We start from the raw sequence: 25,747 nt of genomic DNA on the forward strand, positions 1-25,747 counted from the left end.
CCTGCCCGCCCCTCCCTTCACGGCCCCCAAAGCCCCGGAGCCCCTAGACCGGCCCAGGATACAAACCCTGGCTCCTTTTTCCTCCTCGCCACAGCCCGGAACCACCTGGCATCACCCAGGGAGCTTGCATCCTAAAATTCCCTAGCCTCGGGCCAGGCCTCCGTCTCCCCTCCACATCCACCTCTCATTCCAAGCGTCAGTTCTTTTTGCTTTTTGTGTGTGTTTCGCAAACCAGTTTCCTAGACCCCCAATTACTATCCCTGGTTACTGCAATTCTAAACCCAACCCGAAAAGGGATTTCTGATCTCAGGGTTCTGCAGCGAGAAGAGGTCTGTGGTCAGAAGACCTTTTCCTTGTTTGTACTCCAATGTTTTGAAGGTGTGTGACATGGGTCAACTTGATAATTGATGTAAACACATAAGGAAAGCCACAGTTAGGCTGCTCCTCAGGCACCAGGTGAAAGACTCCAGGTTTCCAGAGGTGATTTCTTTGCCCTGTGGCTCCCTCAGTTGGGAAGATTGTTAGCTTTATGTGGAAAAGGTGAGACATTCCAGTCTGGCTTCTAAGCAGCTGAAAGTAAAATTTTGAAGTATGTGTGTTCTAGGGTATCTCTCTAACCTGGAAATCACTTATTTGTGAACCAGTTAGAAGAACTGTGCATTGTAGGGAATACCACTTAACTTCATTCATCCTCAGATATTTAGCACTGACTAAATACGTGCCAGATCCAAGTGGATTCGGGGAACATGGGCTCCCATCCCTGCTTTGCCTCTGTGACCTTGTGCATGTCTCCTGCCCGCTCTGCACTTTGATTTTCCATCAGTCAAATGAGTCACTTGCTCTAGATGGTCTCTAAGCTCTCACATTCTGTTATTTCAGGCATTAGGTGATGCTCTTTGATTTATGAATAGGAAGTTTCTTATTAAATGAGCTAAATTCCTTTTCAATTAATGTGGCTGAATGCATTCTTGACTTCAGCATTGAAATACAAGTTTGTTTCAGTATTGTGCCTTTTTCTTGAACCAGAGTGGTTTATGTCCTAGTCCGGTTTAAAGCATGTTTATAAAATTTAACAAGGTCTTGTATTATTCCTACTTAGAGTGATTACTTTTGCTTTTGGGTTTTGTGTGTCTATCAAGAAGCTGTTGTCTATTGATTGGGGTGCCAAGCTCCACCAAAACTGAATTAAACTTCTTCAAGGGGATTCAAGAACTCATAGGATTTTCGAGTTCATAGTGGTCCTAGACATTTACTGGAGAAGGAACTGGCTCCATGAATGTGGTGGGCGGCCTGGACCAAGGTCACATGCATTAGAAAAGCCAGGTCAGGACTCACTCTACCCTGACTTCTGACCTCGGCTCTTCCTTCCATGTCATGCTGCTGTAGGAGGTCAGAGAGCTGCACCCCCAGAGGACTGGAGTGCTGGGGCTCCTCTCGCCCACCCATGGGGCGATGGCTGCCTCCCTACTTCTAGGCAGTGCCCTCCACTTCTCTGACCACTTTCGGCAGCCGTTTGATGCCAGAGGTTTCAAGTAGGTTTGTTTTCTTTCATCGGTACCTATGTGGTCAAACATAGTGGATGAGAAGGAACTAGAAGGGGGAAACCAAGATGGACAACCTAAGGCTAAGAATCATAACCTTCTAGGTTAAGAATTAGCTTTGCATGGCTTAGGTCTCTGCTCTGTGCAGTTCAAGTGCAGCCACAAGCGAGTATACTCCTGGCCTCCCCCCTACACTCCCCTGGACTAAGAGCTGGGGGCCGGGGTGGGAGGGATGCACGTGGTTTGGAGGACACTGCCTTTGAGGCCGAAATCCACCATTGCCCCAGCTATTAGGAGAAGAGAGCTTCTTGAGCAGAGAGCTTGGCTAGCCAGCAACAAGGCTTTGATTAGGTGTGATTAGATGCCCACCCTTGGAAAGATCTCAAGTGATGTTACAATTAAAGAAAAGGGCCAAACCCTCTAACCATTTTGGCATGCTAGCTCATTCACGAAACCCAGCTGACATGCATCTTTAGTTTTGTGGAAAGGACCACTGTGCACTGTGGATTGGCCTCTTTTTCTAGGCAGGAATTGAGATCACATAGGTATCTGATAACACGAGAGCTGGCAGGCACGTCACAGGCTGTAGGCATGTTCGTGTTGCAGAGTAGCTCCTGCGTCCCAACCACTCTGCTCAAGAAGGCTTAGTCAGAGCTGGGTAACCTGAGCTGCCTGCAGCCTTCCGAGCAGACAGAACCTGCAGATTTTTTTTTTTTAAAGGCTTGAGCAGCGCAAACTACCTTGTCCTCTACTTCTTGACCGTAATAACCGCAGCGAGAGATTGCAAGTATGTTCTGGTCCTGGGGTGACTCCTGTGTTCCGGGATGGCTCATTCCATGGGAGCGATGGTAGCTAGGGATAGTGGGGTCCAGAGAAAGGGCCCAAACCCTGGAGTCCCCAGGTGCAGGCTTCAGTGCCACCAGGCCTGCCCTTGGGAGCCACATGCCCAGCTCTGGCCGTCATCCCCTTTCTGGCCGCAGTGGCCACCTCTATAAAGTGAGTGGGTTGCCAGACGGGGCAAGTCACTTTCATCTCAGGTGCCAGGTCCCACTGCTGGCTGTGGTTTTTCTGGAGAATTTCTGGGAGTCAGGGAGGAGCACCTTGATGGATTCATGGGGCAGCTTTAGTGGGCAAGCACTGGGCAGCACTTCAGAAAGAAACCCGACATGAGGTTCCTGGCATGGTCTTGGTTTGTTTGTCTGAAGACATGTTTTGGGAGTGCACAGCTTGTTCCAAGAACTGGAGTAGGCTCTGGCAGCATCACATTACCTATTTGTAGCAGCACTCCAGGTGCAGGTGAGCACTGAGGTCTCAGAGTGTCACAACCTATTTGTCTCCAGAGTTAGGCAATGACTAAGTCTGAAAGGACTTAGGGGGTGAGGGCGGGGGAGGTGGGGTGAATAACATCAATGGATTGCCACTTCAAGTCCTGTGCCTTGTTCAGAAATACACTGGCTCTTTTTTATTTTTTTTTTAAGATTTTATTGGGAGATCGGGGAAGGGGAACATTGTGTTTTCAGAACCCATCAGCTCCAAGTCAAGTTGTCGTCCTTTACTCTAGTTGTGGAGGGTGCAAGCTCAGCTCCAAGTCCAGTTGCCACTTTCAATCTAGTTCGGGGGTGGAGGGGGGTGCAGCCCACCATCCCATGCGAGAGTCGAACTGGCAACCTTGTTAAGAGCACACACTCTAACAACCAACTGAGGTATCCGGTTGCCCCTACACTGGCTTTGATGGATTCGTGGGGCAGCTTTAGTGGGCAAGCACTGGGCATCTCAGTCTCTGATTGTGCAGGTTGTGTCCTTGTAATCGAGACCGGTGAGTCCTGCTCAAGCTTGCAGAGGTAATTGGACCTATAGCTGGCTTCTATAATTTCTACAGAGGCCTTCACAGTGCTGAAAGCTTTTAAAATCCACCAAGTTCTTTCCCATTAGAAAAGAAGGTTGGAAATGGACCATTGACTGAACTGGCTGGAGAGCGAATAGATGCCCCTCGGTAGAGTTGCCCAGGGTCACCTGAGGGGGCGGTGAGCAGAGAGCTCCATGTGCTCTGTTTGCCTGGGCTGCAAAGAGCTCTCTTCCTTGCAGCGAGCAAGCACTTAGCTTAGAGGAGGAAAAATAATGTTTGAGAGACATGGTGTGAGTTCAGTAGCCATCATTTGCCTTAAAATCTTTTTTGCCCTGAAGAAACTAGCAACCCCTTCCCCCCAACTCTCACCACAAGCAACTCCAGTGGATGAGTTATTGAAGAGACATATATGTCGTTATTTGCTGAAACTGTGGCATTTGGTGCTGTGTAAGGAAAGCACATAACTGGAGGAAAGTTTGACCCCAAACTGGTGTTTTCTAGTTACATAACAGTAATCCATCTCATAGAAGAGAATTTGGATATGATTAAGCTGGATGGGGTAAAAACCCATCATCTTGCTCTGTAAAGATGATCATTTTGCCTTTTTTTTCATAGGCAAATTAATACATTGCATCAGAACTTTTCTAGTAAATTCACCCCTACTTGGACAAGGTATGTGATGTCTTCTGCTACGTTGTAATAGTAAGAGCAGTTTTGAAAAACTTTGTTTTCTATAAAGCCATTGAGATTTGGTGGTCGAGCTGCCTTCTTTCCTGGTTGCCTCCAAATGTTGGTCCATGGTAGCTGTACCAGAATCATCAAAAATACAACAAAGTCTCCCCCTCACAATGGAAAAAATAGGCATATAAGAGTAGAGAGGCGCTTCCCAGCTAGAGTTAAGATGCGAGCAAGATGCCTGCTTTGGTCTGGAGGCCTCTAGCCTGCAGCCCTGTGGCTAGGGCCTGTCAGGACTCCTCTGGGGCCTGTGGTGGCAGATGGACAGCGGGGTCAGAGATTGGTACAAGTCAGTTCATCTAAATTAAATTTAATATTTGGTTTTAAAATCTTTTTATTTTTAGGTATTTGTCTATAAATTGTAGGAAAAACTTTCTGTTTTTCCTACAATTTATAGAAAAGTTGCAAAAACCCCACTTCCCACCTGGATTCACCAGCGGGAATGCTTTCCCACATTAGTCTTCCCCCAGCCCTCCCTCTCGCTCTGCTGAGACCTTAGGAGTCTTGTGTGTTCCTGTTGTCTCTTCTATTCTGGATCCATTCCTCACTTCCTGCTTTTCACGACCTTGACAATCGTGACATCACAGGCCAGTTATTTTGCAGGATGTCCCTCAGTGTGGCTTTCACGTGACCTCACACCCAGATTCGGGACATGCGTCTTGGCAGGAAGCCCCCAGAGGTGATGTTGAGCGCATCCCAGAGTCTCTTAAATGCTTACTATGTGCTAGGTGGATGGGGACACACAAGTGTGAGATAGGGTTCCTTTTCGCAAATTCCCATTTATTAGGAGGGTGGGAGGATGAACCATCAGTGTGTGAAAAGATAACTTCAGCAGACAAAACCAGGAGCGCTGTCTCGGGGTGATTTTCCAGGGGGTTGTTTCCTGTGCTCTGTTAAAAGTCGGGGCTCTGGGGTTGCCCTCATTAACTCCCATGTCCAGACTCACTAAGCCCTGGCCATTCTTTTGGCTCAATTTTTGTTTTAATATGCCATTTTTTTTAACTAAAGTTTATTGGAGTGACAGTTGTTAGCAAAGTTACATAGATTTCAGGTGTGCAATTCTGTAATACATCATCTATATATCACATTGTGTGTTCACCACTCAGAGTCAGTTCTCCTTCCATCACCATATATTTGATCCTTTTTACCCTCATCCACCACCCCCTTACCCCCTTACCCTCTGGTAACCACTAAACTATTGTCTGTGTCTATGAGTTTTATTTCTTCATTTGTATTTCTTGTTCTTTTGTTGTTTTCAGTTTTATATACCACATATCAGTGAAATCATATGGTTCTTGACTTTTTCTGACTTATTTCGCTTAGCTTTATAATCTCAAGATCCATTCATGTTGTCACAAATGGCACTATTTCATCTTATGGCAGGATAGTATTCCATTGTGTATATTTACCACAACTTCTTTATCCAATCATCTATCGAAGGACACTTTGGTTGTTTCCATGTCTTAGCCACCATAAATAAAGCTGCAGTGAACATCGGAGTACCTATATCTTTACGGATAGATGTTTTCAGATTTTTTTGGGTAGATACCCAGGAGAGGAATTGCTGGGTCATATGGTAATGCTGTTTTTAATTTTTTGAGGACTCTCAATATGCCTTCTTTTTGTATCTTCATTGCCACCATCCAGGTTCCAGTCACCACTATCACACGGGTCTCCCCAGCCACTCTCTCCCCACTCCCATCCCTTCTCCAGGCAGAGTGAACTTGTATGGAAGCGGATCACACCTCCCTCTTTCCCTCCCTCATCCATTGACTCATTCAACAAAATATTCTGAGTACCAGGCTTGGCTGCGGGCTGTGGGGATTTAGGTCCCTGCTGTCCTGGGACAGACACTCAGGTGGGAGGTGTGGGGGGGACACTGCCATATATCCAAATAGTGATAAAATGGGGGCATGGGATGTAGAGTGAAAGGTAGGGACAGGGACTACTTTGAGTAGACGGAGAAAGGGACTCTTCCAGGAGGGGCCCCCTTCTGCTTGAACCCCTCTGGGTCCTGGCCATGTCCCGCCTCCTCTGTGCCCTGCCCCACTGCTCTTCCAGTTCCTTCCAGCCCCCCTGCATGCCGTCTCCACGGCCTGGACCACTGGCCAGTTCCTGTGCTCATCTAGCACAGCAACTGCACGGAGCACGTTTAGATGCCGCATGATGAGAGCGACTGGTCCCCATCACTGCAGGCGGCCCACCTCAGACATCCCACGCGGCCCCAGCCCTGTCCTTGTACCCCAGCATCTGCACACCTGCTCCCTGCTTTACCAGGGGGCAGTGCCCTTCTGGATCTTTTCTCTCTGGCCGAACACCCCAAAGAGATGCTAGCTGGGCATGTATGGATGAGGGGGAAAGCAGTTTTCCTCTGCCTCTGTACACATCACGCTGAGCTGTCTGTGTCATTCCTGAAGGTCAAGGACTCTTCTGGGTTTGAGTATAGAGCAGCAGTCTATCCAACACAACTCTGTGATGGGAAGATCCATTGTGTGCCGTCCGCCTCAATAGCCCATGGCCATACCGGGCGATTGACACTTCAAATGTGTCTTATGCAACTGAGGAAGCAAGTTTTTATTTTTCTTTTATTTTAACTGATGTAAGTGTAAATAGCCACATGTGGCTAGGGCTGCTGTCCTGGGCATCGCAGCCGTAGACGTTCTGGCTCTGTCACTTCTCTGTAAGGGAAGGCAGTAAACATTGCTGTTACTCAGCTTCACGTAAGAAAAGATGCTAAAAGGTGGGGGTTTTGTTGTCTCAGTGAATATGTTCCAGAAAGGGGAGGTCCCAAAGCAATGGGTTTTGATACAGGAGACAAGACAGAAGGAAATATTGTGAGATGAACTACAGCTATTTTGGAAACAGCAGAGAGGAGTGAAATTCTTGGAAGGCTGAGAAGAGGTCTGGTGGGAAACCCCAGCACCTAGAAATAAGTCATCTGGTGCTTATGACACAGGGCTTCTTTTCTGTCTCTCTCTCTCTCTCTCTCTCTCTCTCTCTTCTTCCTTTCTTCCTTGGTAATGACTTTATTGATGTCAGTGCACTAAACTGTACATACGAAAAGGTTGGAAAATTAAGTTCGCAAACTTTCTACCATGTAAGCGCACGGTGGAAATTTCGCGAACTTAATTGTCTGACTTTCATATTTGAAGTGTGCAATTTGGTGAATTTTGACACTTCAGCACCCCAGAAACCATCCCCATAATCAAGATAATGATGGTTGTCATCATCCCCAAAGTTTCCTCACGCCCATGGGTAATCTCTCCCTGCTTCCCCAATCCCCACATAACCACTGATCTACTTTTTGTCACTGTAGATTAATTTGCATTTTCTAGAATTTATAGGAACGGAATCTTGTGGTGCATACTTTTTTTTTTTAATCTGGCTTCTTTTGTCATAATGATTTGAAGATTCATCCAGGTTGCTGTGAATGCCATCCTTACATTCAGTCTTTTAGTGCTGAGCGGTGTCCCCTTGATGGAGTGGCAGCCTCACTGCTCCGTAACTTGTAGCATTTACCAGCTCCGCACCCTGCGGCACTCCCGCTGTAACTCTGTCTGGAGAGGCTAGAATCAGGTGGTGGCCCAGCAGGCCTAGCACATCCTAAGAAAGCATCCCTATCACCAGGGTGACCACGTCTCATCCCAAGGAAATGAAATATTCACCAAGACACTTAGAGCATGCAGAGTCTTTAATCAGTTATGTTTTTGGGGTTTTTTTAAAGATTTTATTGGGGAATTGGGGGACGAGAACAGCATTGGGGAATCGAGGAAGGGGAACAGACAAGTTGCTGTCCTTTTGTTCTTCAGTCTAGTTGTGGAGGACGTCGCTTCACTGGCCCACGTTGGTATTATCATTGCGCTCTTCCCAGGTGAGGCAGTCACTCGCCAGCCATTGCACAGCCGCTCACTGTGGCTCACGCCAGCTGCTGGCCGCTCATTCCGGCTGCCAGCCACTCACGGTAGCTCATGGCAGCCCACTGCAGCAGGGGCTGCAGCCTTCGCTGTCACCGGAGACTCACCGCAGCCCAGCTCCAGGTCGAGCTGTTGTTCACCATCTTAGCTGTAGAGGGCAAGCGTCACTGGCCCTAATGTGGGATCCGAACCAGGGCCCTGCTGCTCAGAGCTGGCGTCCCAAGGCAACTCTTAACCAATGCGCCACTCGGCCGGCCCTCAGTTATGTTTTTTGAGCCCCTCTTATGGGCAAGAGATGTGGGAAACGCCCAGTTAAGTGGGACCTGGCCTTGTTCTTGGGGAATGAGTGTACCTCCATGCGGTAGGGTTTGTGAAATGAGTTAGGAAGCTTAGATTCTGGTTATCAACAGCATCAGATTCCATTCAAGTTTCCTGGGTGCACCTCCCCACGTCTTGTGTTTTCCATGCTCCCTCGGTGCCCTTCCTTCTACCCTGCGTCATCTTGGATTCCTGTTCCCTGACCTTCCCCACAATGGTCTTTTTCCCACTTCCCTCTTCCTAGGAAACAACTACCCATATCAGGGCAAAAGCCCCTGGGTGCTCTCTTGTGACTGGGGGTTACAGTATTCGGTTCTGGACAAGAGCCTTTGTCTGAGGAACAGCGAGCTACAAGCATCCTTAGCATGTCCCCTGTTCAGTTGCACAAGAGCAAGATAGAAGCTGGGAGGATTAGGAAGTTTAAGATCTGACGTAAACTACCAGGAGTGTTTCAGGGAATACAGTTTACTTGAGAATAATTTCTCCCAGGGCCATTTTTCCTAGGATTGGACATTTAGAGTTTTATCTTCCTTTTCCTTTCCCCCCCAGGTACCAAACATACCATATATATTATATAATATTTTGACTGTATAAAGTATATGTTAATGTTTAATACATAATATATAAATAAACATATAATATATATACCAGGGGTACCAAAAAAATGTATACAACTGGACACTTTGGTCAGTGTTGCTCAAGCAGTAGTTCGCCGCAATCAGATGTGTCTGGATGCTGATGGGAACCACTTTGAGCACCTCTTATAATTGCAGAAGTCAAATGTGACTTGTATCCATCTTTTGTTATCGGTATGTATTATTACAATTTTAATAGTTTTCCTTTCTTAAGATGTGTATACATTTTTTGGCACCCTCTGTATATAGAGTATATGTTAATGTTTAATATATAATATATAAATAAATATATATATTTTACATACTCACACATATATATTTTTTCTGTCTCAACAGTTCTTAAAAATCAGTGTGAATTAAACCACTGCCATTTGTTGGGATTCTTTTTAGGCAGATGCTGAACCAGCAGTTCCTTTAACATAAATGTGAGGAACCTTTGCTTTTTTTTTTTTTTTTATGAACCCAGCCTGATTCTTGGGTTCCTGCACAGTGGCCTGATCTCTGAGACATGTGCCTAATACTTGAATATATAAACGCCCTTTTGGGCCGGCTGAGTGGAACGTTGGTTAAGAGTTGGCTTGGGACACCAGCTCTGTGCAGCAGGGCCCCAGTTCGGATCCCACATGAGGGCCAGTGACACTGCCCTCTACAGCTAAGATGATAAACAACAGCTCGATCTGGAGCTGGGCTGCCTTGAGTCGCCGGCGACGGCATAGGCTGCAGCCCCTGCTGCAGTGGGCTGCCATAAGCTACCATGTGTGGCTGGCAGCCTGCATTAGCAGCCAGCAGCCGGTGTGAGCTGCCAAGAGCCGCCATGAGTGGCTGTCCAGAGGCCGGCGACCAATCTGCCTCACCTGGGAAGAGTGCAATGATAATACCAACATGGGCCAGTGAAGCGATGTCCTCCACAACTAGACTGAAGGACAAAAGGACAGCAACTTGTCTGTTCCCCTTCCTCGATTCCTCAATGCTGTTCTCGTCCCCCAATTCCCCAATAAAATCTTTAAAAATAAATTAATTAAAAATAAATAAATAAATGCCCTTTCCTCCCTCTCCTGTGCATCACCCAGCGGGCCTCAGAGGCAGCTCTTGTAACTCCACGGCCCCCATACTTGTGTCCTGTTCTGCTTACCTGCCCACACGGCCTTCTAGATCTAAGTGGTGACACAGGTGTGGAAAAAGGAAAGGAAGCTGTAAAAGAACCTTGTGGTTTGAGGTTTTAGGAATTCAGTGCCCCTGTGAGCCCTCGGGAAATACTTCATCATGTTGGGAGTTCACTGTCAGGACCAGGAATGAACCCATCAGGAAAAGGGTGTTTCCCCCAGGCACAGAAGCCTGCTCCCCACATCCCAAGTGTTTCCCAGTCTGCCTACCTGAAAGACCAAAAAAGAGCATTTTTCTTCTGGAAATCCGCTTCACCCCCTCACCCCCAGGAAGGAATTAAATGATCGGTAATGCAAAAGAGCAAGACCTTTGATTCCATTTGGGTTTATTTCTAACAAACCAGCCAGAGTGGAGTTGTTTCCTATGTGCGACCCTGGCCTAAGGGATGTCTAAGAGGGAAGAAAGAAATTTAAATTAAAGTGTTAATTTACTTTACTATTAAAATAGCCTTGGGTTATGAAAGTTACCAAAACTCGAATGATTACATCCTGAAAGAGTGTTTACCTAGTAATCTCTCTTGCTTTCTGGGAATTGGGGAATACTGATTCCTCTTGTCTTAATTTTATATTTGATATAACAAGTCAGTTTACTTCTCAACTTTGCTTTTATGTATCAAATGGGAAAATGGCCTTTTTCCAGGGAATGCTGAGAAAAGCTTCCTCTGGTTCCTAGATTTCGGAAGAGTTCACACTCAGGTTATTTCACTGTGTATCTTGAAATTCACCAAAAAACAAATCCTGAAAACCAAAATTGAATTTAGTTTTAAAACAGAGTGTTTTCTTAGTGGGAGGGAGGAGGAAGTTCAGCTTAAAAACAAATCTAAAAAGGTACTTTGTGCTGTACTGGTCGTTAGAAGTAAGAATAAGTATTTCGTATCTAGATGTTAAGGAGAAGCCACGCTGGTGCGTTTTTTTGTTTGTTTTTTTTTTTAGCTGAGCCATCCTGCCACCTGTTGGCAGCTCAGCGGCAGCTCAGCTCGGGCGGTGAATCAAACCGGGGGCCCTGTTGCTCAGAGCTCAAACACTTGAGCGAGCTCTTAACCAACTGAGCCACTCGGCCGGCCCTACGCTGGTGCGTTTTCAATTGTCTAATTACTGTCATTGCTTTTTTGGGGGTGCTCAAAAGATTTGTCGTAAAAGTTGCCTTAAGCATCCGGGGGTTGTCATGTGCTACATGACATTTTGATGAGACGTGGTTAGACAGATGATAATCCCAAATAAACTCAAATCTGTAGTACGTATAATTAGCACGTGTAGGAAGTTTTTGTTTTGCTCTAGTCTCTTGAGTATTTCAGATCGGAGACGTATTTTTTATAGCCCAGTGAGTACCATGCGGACTCACCCAACCCAAATGCTGAGAGTTAAATTTTTATTCTTCTCAGTTCCATTCGTAGTTTGTTATATAATCAGATTCTACTTGAAATTTTTTTAGTGTTCTCACAGATGACTGACTTCTTTGTAGACTTACCTTAGTCTCTACCCTGTTCCCCACCGCTGGAAATTCTTGAGTCTTTTAAATCTAAAGGAAATGACCTGTAAATAAAAACATGTTCCACTTCTTTGAAAACATGTATAGATTTTTTGTGACTTTAACCCAGTGAATAAAGTTCCTGACTGATCTCTCTCCCCACCTGCCCCAGCTCCCTTCCCTTGTGTTGGAAGAGAGCTTCGATTTGCAGCCTCCCTTCCTCATGTGTTCATTTAACTACTAATTCTAAAGCCCCTTTCATTTTCCCGGTCCCATCAACTACTCTTCACTTGTCAAGATAATTTTTACTTCATCCCAAATCTAGCCGTGAGCATTTATTTCCTCATAGAAAGCAAAGATTAAATGTTTGTTTAGTCTTGGCCAAGCCCTGTTCTCCACATTAGCTATTCCTTATAACGTCTGATGAAGAGTGCATGGCATGGGCCGGCCGAGTGGCACGTTGGTTAAAAGCTGGCTTGGGATGCCAGAGGGCGCTGGTTCGGATCCCACATATGAGGGCCAGTGACACTGCCCTCTATAGCTAAGATGCTGAACAACAGCTCAACCTGGAGCTGGGCTGCCGTGGCGACGGCGTAGGCTGCAGCCCCTGCTGCAGTGGGTTGCCATAGGCTACAGTGTGTAGCCAGCAGCCAGCGTGAGCGGACAGCAGCCGCCATGAGCAGTGGTCCAGAAGCCGGCGACTGATCTGCCTCGCCCAGGAAGAGCACAAAGATGGTGCCAACTTGGGCCAGTGAAGCAATGTCCTCCACAATTAGACTGAAGAACAAAAGGACAGCAACTTGTCTGTTCCCTTCCCACAATTCCCCAGTGCTGTTCCCATCCCCCAATTCCCCAATAAAAATCTAAAAAAAAAAAAAAAAGTACATGGCATGGTCCATTTCAGTTAAATGGCTAGCTTGCATTTTTGTTAACTAGAATTACCTTAATGACATTGAAGTCATTTTTTTCAAGAGGGAAAGAAGGAGGATTTCTTTGCAGCTGGAGAGCACCACATTGTGTTAGTAACATTTTCATAAACTCAGAGGCCCTGAGGGTCCCTCCTCATGGGCTCTGTCTGGTAAGATGCTGACTCTGAGAAAAAGAAAAGAGTGGCACACTGGATGGCAGTGGTCCTCGCCCTGTTCAGGAAGCTGGGAAGGAAGGGTGAGGCTGGCTGAGGCTGGGGTCCTCTGGAGTCTGTTGGTGGTCGCTTATAGGTTTCTTGGGGCTTTTTATTCATCTGGAGAGTTGTTCCCCATGAGCACGGACATGTCTTGTCAGCTGGCAGTGCTTAGGGGATGAAAGGGTGTCAGTTACTAAGGACTGAGTGTTTCCCACCTCATTGGACCGTCCCTTTGGCCCCAGAAGTCCACGTGACTGGGAACCACAAATGTCCGTCCACTCACTGTGGGACCCTTCTGTGCCTTTGGCCTTTGGCCTGAGACACCAAGATACACAGCTGGCAGTTGTTTTCTCTCTAGGGCAATGTCTCCCTATTTCCTGATGCTGAAAGGCCTTAAAATACCATAACATTAGAGGATTTCTGAATGTGACCTGGTTTGGGACCGACTTCATCAGGAATCTATAGGCTTATGGGTGATGATAAGGCTTTCTGGCACTGTCACCTATGTTGGATTTTCATGATCCTCTATCAGGATAGATTAAAGGAAAGTCTGTCTGGCTTTCTTAAGAATCTGGTTGGGTTTTTTTGTTTTTGTTTTTGTTTATAATTTTATTGGAGAACAGCCCTGGTCATTGGCTACACATTGCTTTCATGCTACAATGGCATAGTTGACCCTTTTAGGGAGGGCGCAGCTCACAGTGGTCCATGCGGGGATCGAACCAGCAACCTTGGTATTATCAGCACCATGCTCTAACCAACTAAGCTAACTGGTCACCCCCAAGAATCTGGTGTTTTTTTACATTGTCTTTAGTTTGAAAATCTTTTTAGGTGACTTGCAAATATCAAGTGCAGGTAATATGATGAAATATACCGTAGATGGAGAAAAATTTGAGTGAAATGACACTAGCACCAAAGAACCGTTTTCTTTGTGTAAAACCTCAGTGGTGTAGCTCAGAGGTAGGACAGGGATCGGTTTTAAGAAAGGGAGAATTTTCCATCTTCTAGCCCCAGCTCCCCATCAAATGGCTCTTCACTGGCCAAAGGTGAGTTTTATCCTCATCCCACATCTAGCTCTGGGTTTGTCATCAAAAGCAGGAACCCTTCCTGAGGACAAGAGAACTGGTGCTTACACACACACACACACACACCACACCACACCTGGAAGAACGTCAACCAATTTTACCTGACTCTCTGGATGGTAGAATTATGGTTTTTAAAAACTATTTGCCGTTTTACTTAACACTTTCATCTGATTTTTCTACAAAAGCCTATGTTGTTGATGTCATTCTTTTAATTTTTTTAAGTAATAGGAAGTAAAATTGTCCAATTAAAAAATTATCCTTACCGGTCAATTCAAAGCATGTGTTCATTCTTTATATGCTGGTTATATCCACAGTTATTCAAACCCACTTATTTTTACTTTTTGTACAGCAGCACCATTTGTGTGTGTTTTTCTGGCTGTGGGTCGTTTATTTTTTTTCTTCATTTTACTTATGTTGCATGTGATGTCATTAATACAGACTTTCTATCTGAAGCCCTGTCTCCCCTGCCTGCCCCTCTGGGGTTTCGCCCTCTCAGTCACTACACAGAGTGAGTCATTCTTTGGGCAGGAGCCCCTGTGGTTTTCAGCATAAAGACCTTTGGATAGCTGCTGTAGGAAGAAAGTCTCTGGGGACCCATGTCAGGGTCAGGGATCAGGGTGCAGTTATTATGGGAAACACAGCCATGCCCACAAGTTAATCAACTCTTCCAGATATCCCAAAACCTGAAATCCATGATCAGTTTCATAGTCCCGTCTTCTGAGAAGCTCTTTATGTCTTAAGAACCCAGCTGATACTTACGCTTACTACAGATGAAATTTCTCAATAATAGTCCCGTGTTCTGCTCAGTAATATTGAGGTGTTAAGAGCTCCCCGTTGGAGAGGAGTTTATAGCTGGTGGCATCTGTGCAGCAGCCAGAGCCAATCTGTCCTCCCACCAGGAACCCACTTCACAAGCCACTTTAGGGTCAAGCTAGGTTTCCTCCTAAGACCTTTTAAGAGCTTCTTTTGCAGAGAGCTTTCTTTTCCCTCGGTTTGATAATAATTTTGCCCAGAAACCGAGCACAAGAACCAGGTACATAATTTGTGGGACCAAATGCAAAAATGGAAATTCAGGGACCCAGTGTGACTTCCTGGAGAGCTGGTTACAAGGTTACGGAGTCATTCACTCCTCTTGCCCCTGCTGTCACACATGGACTGTGTCAAGGTTTGCCTGAAGAGCGTGATAGGCGACGTGACATGGAGGGGGCAGGCTGTGGAACAGGGACCCCTGCCTTCCACCTTGGCCCTCGAAGCTGCGGCCCTTCTGTGCGGAACTGCTATCATCGGACCATCCCACATTCATGATGCCTGCTCTTTCTCTCCCTTCCACGTACAGAAATTCATCGAGTTTGAAGATGCCTTGGAACAAGAGAAGAAAGAGCTACAAATCCAGGTGGAACATTACGAGTTTCAGACCCGCCAGCTGGAACTGAAGGCCAAAAACTATGCAGATCAAAGTAGGTAGCCAGCCTCAGCGGTCGAATTGCATTTGACCTTGTTTGTTGTTCTCAGACCCGTCTCCAACTGGACTGGGCAGGATGTTGAGAGAGTGAAATAATAATACAGTAATAGCTTTATTTTATTTTCATTGCGATTCCCTGAAGCTACACTGCTATGTATGTCTGTAATCAGCCTCAAATCCTTTGTGGAAATAATTAAGGCCTCTTTGATAACACAGCACCTTTCCATATACTACAGTCTGACCCCAAATTTGCAAATCTGTGGTTGCGTGTGGCCTTTTAGGACAGAGCTCCTGGCTGCCTGCCATGTGGGGCTCTTGTCTGCACACGACTGAAGAGAGAGGACTCTTTCATGATCTGAAAGTTGGGCCCAATGACACGGCCTCCTGTAGTGACAGTTCCAAGGAGGGGCGCACAGCTGACTAGGGCGTCCATAAGAACGCACTGCTCCTTACAAGGAAAGGCGAAGAAAGGGTTTTTTTTTTTAACGATAACTATTCTCTTCGTTTTCAGAAGTTTTTGTTTACACTATCAAAGTTAAAATAATCTGTGTGACTTCCATTTTCTGTAGTTCGAGGTTTTGATGATGGAGGCCTAGTTTGCTCCCTTCCCTAGTTCCTTTGGATGGCAGGCGCTTTCATGTCTCTGAAAAGTTCGGATCAAATTGGGAAGAAAAATGGTTGGATGTGTTGGGCCCATCCCCATCCCAAACCAAGGCATGACCGCCATTTTGCTAAGGCCGATGCCCTCTAGTGTGTCGGCGAGTTGTGGGCAGCCAGCAGGCATTGGCTGGTACACGTGCAAGCATGGTCATATTTTCAAATGGGAAGCAAACCAAAAGGCCCAGGTTAGACATGCACAGGTAAACGCTTTCTGTAGTCACACAGACTCCTTACTATCCCTTTGCTTAGGACACTTTTCATATGTGAAACCTTTGCAGCTCTCCTTAGAAGGAAAGCATATAAGCTGATGTTGTTTGTGCAGTTAGCGCCCGGAGTGATGGATGGAGAAGAGAGGAGGACGAGTGAGCTGCACAGAGGTCCCGGGGCTCATACCCCACAGTCCCCTCCAGGGACTCGTGCACAGACAGGCAGCCAGCCCCTCCCGAGGCCAGAGCAGAGGCAGGGCTCAGACGTACCTGGATGGAGAGTCTCCCCCTGGCAGCCGGTTCTGTGTGTGTCATGTGCCAGAGTCTATAGAAATGTTAAGCTCTTCCAGGGAAGACTAAGCCGTTCCTCTGCTTTGTGCACATACCCCTGTTGCTCCTCAGAGTTTGGTCCCCTGACCAGCAGCTGTTAGGTGGGGAATGACCTTGACAGTGGTGCTTCCAAGGACACTGCTGAGAAAGCTACACCGGCGATCATGTAACAGAAGAGCATCTGGACCAAATGAGATACTGAATAGTGTCACGTTAAATCAGTTTACAACAGGCACCAGGAAGCGGGGCAGGTGGGGAGGTTCCCACATTGAGAAAGGGGAGGGCCCTGGAAGGACTGCCACGTGAGTCCCTGGCCCATGACTGTCACATGTCCCATCCCTGGCTCTGCGAATCCGTTGTCCCCACTTGGTGGGGCTGCAAGGACAGAGTTGAAGTTTGAACAAAGGGCCACAGACAGAGGGTGTCCGAGTCCAGTGGCACAGTCGCTCCGCTGGCAGAACACAGAGATGGGCTCACCGGCTGCCGCTGCAGCTCCACAGTAAGCCCTTGGAGCTGTCAGGCAGTGGAGCCTATGCGGGCCAGAGGGAGCCACCCCGCGTGTCATAGCGGCCACCAATTTAGGGATGACACAGCTGCCAGCCTGGAGGTGGCATGATCATGATTTGGTCTTTCCAGCCCTTGGTACACATAAGGGACACCAGTCTGCCCGTCATATGTCTCGGTGTCCTTCCGCTCTTTAACACATCCTTGAGGTTATTCACTAGGAATTCTCTCTTCCCCCAAGCCACTCGCTCACTTCTTATCTACACTTGACACATCCTGTGAGTTGCCTGCATCTCAGAAGCTGCCTGCTGACTTAAGCTTGGATAGTAACACTTTGTGAGTTTTCTCTGTCCTGTGTCTTTGTAGCAGGATTGAGTGTCCTCAAATAATACAACACACACACAGGACACTGCCTCAGACCAAGTCAGAATCCCCAGGGGTTCTCTCCTGCTGGTAACGATCTCTGACCTTGAGGTGCTGCCACGGCCTACACCAGGCATCGGCTTGTCCTGGAACCTGCCTCCCACTGTTCCGTTCAGCCCAGAGCACTGCAGCGCGGTGAGAAGCAGGGTATGAGGCTGACAGACAGCGGTTTTGTTTTCCAGTTTCCCGGTTAGAGGAGCGGGAGTCAGAGATGAAGAAGGAGTACAACGCCCTGCACCAGCGACACACGGAGGTAGGTGCGGCCTTGACCGGCCTTGGCCTCCAGGGCCCACTCGGAGCAACGCCACGAGAAAGCGGTCGCAGCCGGACACATGTGGCGGTTGCTGACCTTGGGTTGCCTCCTTGGCGTTTTTTTCTTGGTATTCTACTGGCAACCCTGAGAGCCGTCAGCCTCGTGCTGGTCGGACTCCATTCCTCTGAGCTCTGTCATTATCTCTGTCCGAGCACAGCAAGTCGAGAACGTGACGGGTTTGAGGGGGGAGGCATAGAGGCCTCGCTCAGCAGACGTTACTCACGCAGACGTGTCCTTCTCCACAGATGATACAGACCTACGTGGAGCACATCGAGAGGTCCAAGATGCAGCAAGTTGGGGGGAACAGCCAGACCGAGAGCAGCCTGCCCGGGCGGAGGTAGGCAGGGCTGGGGCCTGCAGAGACGCATCCTGACTCAAGAAGAGGGGTGTCTGGTCAGAGTGTGTGGCTGGAATGTGTGCTGAGATTGCCCCGGGTGCCAGAGCCGGGTTGAGGGGACATGGGGGGACCTCTGCTGGCCTGTGTGCTGTCACGAAGGCCCAGGGAAAATCATATACAGTCAATTCTAACACTCGCAGATTCTGTGTTTGTGAATTTGCCTACTCACTAAAATTTATGTGTAGCCTTAAAATCAACACGTATGGCACTTTTCAGTCACTTGCAGATGTGCGTGGTGACAGTTTTGAGTCACCGAGCGCACACAATGCCCTCTGGGATGGAGGTGGGAGGGCAGGGCAGTGCCGTACCAGGCGTGTGGATTCTGGGGCCATCCAATGGGACTTGAAGCCCAGCTCTGGCCCCTGTTTGTGGGGCGGCCTCAGGTCACTGAACATGCCTGCACCTCATTTTTCTCTTTCATAAAATAAAGCAAAAAGAATCTACCAGGATGAGTTAGGAATTACGATTCTAATCCACGTGAGATAGGTATCTATACATGTACATCTTTCCCTGGGAGCAATGGGTCAGTGTTCACCAATTGGATGTTTGTGGTGACTTTAGATCAGAACCACCGCGAATCACAAGAACCAATTGTATGTGGGTGGGAAACAGGCCCGGGACACCTCTGTGACCTCCCAACAGAGCCATATTCCTGTTGTGGGGCAGGGTGATGCCGGCCAATTTCAGAGACCCTGCTTGTCTGAACTCAGGAGCTCAGTGATGGTTTATTCAGGGAGAGGGGCGAAGCGTGCAGAGGCTGGGCCCTTTCATCTTCTGCACCCATTAATCAGATAAAACCAGACCATGGTCCCCAAGGGAGCAGATTGTCAAAGATCTCCAGAGTGTGGCTAGCTTGAAAGAGTGGGCTGATAGGAGACCAGAGTTGCCAACAGACCTGGGCTGGGGAGGTCAGTACTGGTGTTCTCAGTCTCCATCAAGCTGGAGAATGGGCCCGAGGTAGGAATCCCAGGCCCCACAGATCGCGCTCAGCCGTTGGTCCATTTCTAGCTGTGGCCCCTCGTTCCTGCAGGCAAACGCCTACAGCCCCTCATCAGGTCACATACAGACCTTGTTGGCTGCAAAAGTTTTCTTTGTCCTGCCTCCTTGGTGAGTTATGTCTACAAACAAGTGGACTCAGGCCCTTCCTCTGGGGCCACCCTCAGTTGTTCTCTGGTTCACTGGGGGCAAAGCTTTGTGTTACTGTACCAGAGCCTTTTGATGTGAACACAGAAATGCAAAGTGCGTATGCACAGACCTAGCAGGGCCTGGGAAGGGTGGTCATCGAGGGGATGCCCAGCACATTTGTAGACAGTCTCAGAGCTTTTCGTGGGGAGCAAGGTCTAAAACCACTGTGGGTGCTCTCACCAGAAATGCGCCTGCTCTAGCAAAGGATATAGACGTTGTTCCCTCGCTGACCCTACGGCCCTGTGAGAATCAAGCAAGACTTTGTTAAGCTACAAAACTCTGCAGGTATTATTTCTGGGTCAGAGGTATCTGAAGGTGGGGAATACCGATCTCCAAGCTACCATTTCATGGCTTCAGACATTTTCTCCTGAGCACACTATAAAATCCTCACTCCTGGCACTCAGGAATTGCTGAGGGAGCTTCCAAGAAACTTCACTGGAATATTAACCTGGAATCAGGGTTTTCATGTTGTTTTGGAGGAAGTTGGGCAGGGCCGTCTGAACTAGGGCATCTCTAGTGAGAGATCACACAGGAGAGAGCCCAGGGAAAGGGGTGCAGTTTTCCAGTGAGCCAGGGAGTTATGACCTCTGAACTCAGGACTTGGAGGCCGTGAGCATCCAGGGTCCTAAGTCACAGTGGTCAGCACCCTGGGCCCCAGAAATAGAGTCCTCAGAACCTCAGGATAGCGTGGGCTCAGCCAAAAACAAGTTGCCCATGCTCCATAGCTGGGTCCTGAGGGTCCAGCTGTCACTGGGGGCCCAAGTCTGGCCTCCGATTCCTCCTCTGCGTGGAAGAGGCGCCATGACTGCAGGACAGGCTGTGCTTTCTGTGGACATCTCCATGTGCAGTGGGGGCAGGACCTGGTCTGGAAACCTGCTGTCGAGATGTGTCCTGCGGCCCCTTGGCCCTGAGAAGTCTAGACTGAGTGCAGCACTGGCCTCTCTAGTCCCCCTGCTGCTCAGTTAGGGTTTGGCCCCCATTGCACGCAGACCTGCGGGAAGTTAGCACCCCCTCTCCCCAGAGAATCCTCGGGCCTGTGGCGGGCACCGCCCTTCTGCTCAGGACTCCTGGGGACACATGGGGTAGCTCGCAGGGTCTTATCTCAGGCCCCTCAGCGGCTCTGTGTCAGCTCCCCCTTCCCAGGGAACCAGAACAGGCAGATCATAAGAAGCCCCTCGACCTGCTTCGTAAGGGACTGGTCTGTGGGTCTCTTCTGTCTCTGCTGGCAAGTCCAGACCCTGCTGCCTGGCCATTGCCATTTGTGGCCTCTGGGTGGGTGGGGCTTTTGTGCCTGGAGTAGAGAGCAATACCTGTGGGGGGTAGTGCCCGGCAAGGGCTTTTGCCCCTCCGAGCCATAGCTTTTGGGAGCCCCTTCATTTGTAAAACAGACCCGCTGGCTATCCAAGAGCAGTTGGGCCTCTGGTCCCGATTTCTGCGAACCTTGTCTACCAACTGACCCTGCCAGAAGGGGATCCCTGAGGCCGAACTGTGCACATTGGGCCGCAGTTGTCTCCAGGCCCTCAGCACTTGGGTTATAGCCCTTTCTGGGCCAGAGCCACCACCGTGTCAGAGAGAGACCTGCTGCAGGAAGAAGGCACCTGGCCTGGCAGCCACAGTCCTGAGGTCCCTGGCCATGATAAGGAGTGTGCTCCTAGGGAGTGGTAGCTGGAGCAGCACTTGTTCGGGAAGCATGACCAGGAAGCACGGGGAGGTGCCATGAGTTGGGGCGCCCCCATCATTTTGCCAGCCGGCCAGAGGCGGTTAGCTGCATCACCAGCCCACAGTTGTACGGGCTCCTGCCTTCCCTGCAGCTGCTTCCCCATGGCCCAGACACTCACTGGGAGCAGGACATTCCGAGGGCCATTGTGCATGTCTAACTCTGGCCCTGGACCTGTTTCTGGGTGAATAGACATGGGCGGCTGCCACAGCCTCACGTTTCCAGAGGGAACAGCGGTGGACATAGAGAAAGCAGGAGCCTTCTGTCACTGTGCTGGGCACTGGCCTTTGTAGGGCTCACGGGGCTGGACATTCCTTTGTGACCTGAGCTGCTGCATTGGGGTTAAGGGGAAGGCCCCGCCTGCCATCCTGGCCCACTCTTCTCTGCAGTGTAGCCTCTCCTGCCACTATTCGGGACCCTTTGGGGACATGTGTATGTCCCCCTAGGTTCTTCATTTAAACTGTCTGGCTCCCACCATGAGGGCTCATCCTTAGTGCTGGGGAGCCTCTGGGCACCCCTGACCCGAGACAGGTGTTTTCCTTCACTCCTGGCTTGGTTTCCTGAATTGTGTGTCTTTTTAGTAAAACTCCATGTGCACTTGAAGTGCCCGGTTCATGTGCTTGGGTCCATGAGCGTGAGCGTGTGTGGCTGGTGCTCCACTCTGTTCCCGCATCCCGCATGTGCGCATGTGCCAAGCCACCAGGGGAGGACACTAACCCTGTGCTGAGTGTGTGTGACCTGCCTGGAGGCCTTGCGTCCAAGCCAAGAGGGTCATGTGTCTGTGTGTCGTGTGTCTGTCGTGTGTCGACGTCTGCATGTTGCAGCATCTGTCTGTCTGTTTGTCTGTGGACCTCAGAGTGGGGTGCCCAACAGTGTCACTGCACATGTGAGCACATGTGTAACTAGAGCTCCTGATGCTCTCTAATGCTGTCTTCTTGTCTTGCCCTCTGTGCTGTCACCACTGTGTGCTGGCCCTGTGTCTGTCGCTGTTCCACAGCCCTCGCCAGTCGTGGAGGAAAAGGTAAAGCCTGCCTGATGTCCGTGTTGTCCTGCTGGGCGCTCAGGGGCCCGTGGGGTTGGGAGAGTTAGGATTTGGGTTGTTCCTAATTACAAGCGCAGGCAGGTCCTGAATGGATTCAACACATTTCCTGCAGCAGTGTTACAGCCACAACCTCTTGATGGGGCATTGATAGGGCCATGACATTGAGGAGACAGCAGGCTGGCCCGAAGTCCCTGAGACAGTCCCAGAGTAGGGAGAGGTACAAGGACCCCACTCAGGAAATGTCCACCCGTCCACAGACCAGACAGCATATCCAAAGTCCAGGGCTGGCATTGCCCTGGTGGGTAGCAGATGGGATGGAGACCCTGTGCCCTGGTGTCAGACAGCCCAGTGGCATGACCGTGACCCCACAGGCGGCATGACCTCTGCAGAGAGTCTGACCCCCTTGGGCTATAGCCTCTGAATTGGATGAGCACTGATTGTTCCGAGGGAGCTGCAGGGATGTAATGAGAGGACACAATGGCCAAGCTGCAGACAGGGCTCTGGGCCTTCAGTCAGCGATACCCAGCAAGTGCTCATGGAGCCCATTTGCGATTCCGAGACATGGAAAGAGACTACAAGACACAATTCCTGGTGACAATTTCTGTTGAAGGAGAGCGACCTGGCTGTCTCCAGGTGTGTTGTGTGCCTGCACACAGAGCTGTGGAAGCGAGTGATGGACAAGCGTCCCCCATCTTTGAGGCAGGATGCCCACTCTCTGCCCCTGCCGTCACCCTATAGCATCTGGTGACAGCCAGGATCGTACTTACCTGGGGCTGAGGGACCCATTGTGTACATTTCATCCAAGGTTGGAGCTGGCCAGGAGAGGGGCTACCTATACCAGCATTGTGAGCCCCAAGAAGGAAAAGTGGGTGGAGGAGGGGCTGGGAGCCTCCCAGGGAGCAGACAGGAATCGAGGCCTGTCCTGGACTGCCCCTCCCCCCAGAGACGTGCTGAGCATAACGGGTGGCTGCCTTCCCGGATGCCTCGGGCCTGTGGACTGTCAGAGCCCGAGTGAGGGCGGAGCTGTGGGCCACTGAGGTCTCGATGGATCTGCAGACTCAGAACCTCCCAACTTGACCAAGTCTTTCTTAGGACCTGAGTTTCTTCAATTCCTAAGTGACATGTCTGAGAAAGCATCCTCTGTCCCAGGTGACTAGGGCTGTGGGAGGAACTTCCTGAGAGGCCTAGCCCCTGAACATGGCCCCCTGTCTGACCCACAGGCATTGGTAGCCCCAGCCCCTTGGGAGCACACTGCTCCTCTGGTCCTGTCCCTGCCACAGACTAGCTCTCATGACAGCACAGCCAGGTCCCACTGGGTCCAGGGGACCCTGCTCTGCAGGAGGCAGCACCTTCCCAAACAGGATAGAGGAGCCAGCCATGGAGAGGACAAGCAGGACTGATTCACAGACTCCATGTTTCCTCCTGCCCAGCCATAGTCAGTTCTGGTCAATGGAGGCTGCTCTGCTCCTCTTCACCACCTGCATCCACCAAGCACTGCTAGGAAGCCCCCCATCTTCTCTCTCCACAACAGTCCAGCCTCTGTATCCGGACCCTGGAAACCCCTGAGGAAGCCCCCTGCTATCCCTCCCACCACCGTCTTTCTCTGGGGATTGGGCTCCGAGCATGAGAAGCTGTGGTGCCAGGGACTCTAATTCTTGGCCTGAACAGCTCTGAGCAGCGTGGGCTCTGTGGATGACAGTCTCTGGGGTGCAGTGTATCTTCCCCAGGGTAAGGCAGGAGCTGTCCTGGGCTTTACCGCCTGGTATCTGACTTAGAGCCTCCAATGGAGGAGGGTCTTTGCCGTCACCAGTGCTAAGGCCCACAGAGAGTCTCCTCAGGGACGAGCCCACGGCAGGCACCTTTGAGCTCCACTCTTAGAAGTCCAGGCTGCCAGACACCCCTAAATTTATAGCATAGCTTTGAAAGAAGCCCTCTCTGGTGTCCGTGCTCTGTGACAATGGGGAGAATGCGGGCAGCCAGAGAAAGGTGCCCAGGGACCTGGAGAGGGGGTGACACCAGATGAAGGGTGAGGATCTCTTACTCTGTACTCTTCTGTTCAAAGTTTTCCAGTGAAGTCTCTTGAAAAAGCAATAAAGGAATGAGAGTGAAGGCAACAGGGGTGGGGGTGGGCAGGGACAAGGAACAGAGAACAGGGGCCACAGGGGTTAATTCTTACTGCCTGGCTCTGTGACGTGAGTCTGGGCCCCCCCTAAGAAGACAATCATTGTACCACTTGACACTCCAAAGGATCGGTCAATCTGGCGGTGATGCCAAAGGGCCCTTCGCTGGCACTGCTGCAGGGTATCTAAGCATACATAGCAGGTGTCTATTTAAAATCAAAGTAACTAAAAATGATAAATCACAACGTAGCAGACAGGGAAGTGTTTTACAGGATCGCAGTGAAGCAGAAATTCCCTTAAACCTGCAAATAACCTTTAATGAAGGATTGGAAGGGATGGGAGGTCCCCGGGCGTGATGGGCTGCCCATAAGTTCACGCCCTCTCCACGGCTGACCTCTCTCCCCCCAAGCTGGGGGAGGGATGTTATGGAGAGCAGCTCTGTCTGCGGAATAGACATGTGCAGAAAGAGTGTTCAGTCTTCTTTTCATGAGCCACCGTCTAACCATCCACTTCCTGTCCTCTCCCTCACATTTCAGCAGGAAGGAGCGCCCCACCTCTCTGAATGTCTTCCCCCTGACCGACAGCATGGTACGTGCACAGATGGGGGGCAAACTCATGCCTGCGGGGGACCACTGGCACCTGAGTGACCTCGGCCAGCTGCAGTTCAGCTCCAGCTACCAGGTTTTGTAGCCGTGCCGTGGAGTGGGGGTCTTCCTCCTGTTGCCCCATGTCCATTCAGAAAGCCCCGTCTTTGCATACAACCCTTTGCAGCTTCCCCTGGGTTCATGGGACCCCTCCCTCAGGTGTGACAGCAGCGGAGAAACCTGACCACCCCAGGGAGGCGTGGCCTTACATTGCCACCTATAGTCCAGGCTAGACCCCCCTCTGTGCCCATCTGTTAGGGCTGAGCTTACTGACTGTGTGTCCCAAACATGCCTCAAAGTGTGAGCCTTGTGGCCAGACCAGACGCCAGCCCAGAGTGCTTTGTGCTCCTGGCGTCTGAGGTTTGCACAGCAACTGGGAGAGTCAGAGGCCAGGAGGCAGCTTCCCTTCTCTGAGCTGTTCTCACCTACCTGTCCATGCTAAAGGCGTCTGGGTCTCTGAGTTTGAGAAGGCGATATCCTGGGTACGCACAGCTAGCCAGAGGGTGCACCCTGGAGTGGGGGGCCCTGAGAAAGCCAAGGGCAGGAACTTTCCATGGCCCGTCACTCATTCAGGGCCCCTGGTCACTTGCAGCCAGTTTTGGTCCATGAGCTAAGCCTGTCTGGTGAAGGCAGGCCATGGCAGGATGGGATACTGGCTCCCTTGCTAGGTAAGAATGCCACCCTTGGGGGTGGAGGAGGCGAACCTGGGGCTGGTAGATTTCCCACAGAGGTCATCAGAAAACACCCACAGGAGGCAAAGCACCTCAGCCTCTGGGTGGGGTTGGGCTGTGGACATGGGGCCCAGACGTCCAGAAGCTTCCTTCATGCTGTAATGTAGCTCCTTGCTGACTGTCCTCCATCTCTGAGCATCCAGCTTGCTTGCATGAGGTGGCTGTAAGCTGTCAGCTCTGTCAGACAG

The 25,747-nt window shown here is 49.8% G+C and overlaps 1 protein-coding gene across 15 annotated transcripts in view; it reads left to right on the forward strand.

Moving 5' to 3' along the window:
* MAPK8IP3 (mitogen-activated protein kinase 8 interacting protein 3) overlaps positions 1-25,747 on the forward strand; it is a 51,717-nt gene that overhangs the window by 644 nt on the left and 25,326 nt on the right. For 5 of the 15 annotated variants that reach the window (XM_019648584.1, XM_019648589.1, XM_019648586.1 and 2 more), the window contains exons 2-6: positions 15,162-15,282; positions 17,593-17,663; positions 17,969-18,060; positions 22,020-22,043; positions 24,721-24,865. In XM_019648584.1, coding sequence (XP_019504129.1) covers positions 15,162-15,282; positions 17,593-17,663; positions 17,969-18,060; positions 22,020-22,043; positions 24,721-24,865 — 453 coding nt within the window. The remainder of the gene's footprint in view (positions 1-15,161; positions 15,283-17,592; positions 17,664-17,968; positions 18,061-22,019; positions 22,044-24,720; positions 24,866-25,747) is intronic. The other 10 variants (XM_019648587.1, XM_019648594.1, XM_019648597.1 and 7 more) reach the window with 7 other exon arrangements.

The sequence above is a fragment of the Hipposideros armiger genome, unplaced genomic scaffold (assembly GCF_001890085.2).
Source record: "Hipposideros armiger isolate ML-2016 unplaced genomic scaffold, ASM189008v1 scaffold_126, whole genome shotgun sequence".
NCBI lineage: Eukaryota > Metazoa > Chordata > Mammalia > Chiroptera > Hipposideridae > Hipposideros > Hipposideros armiger.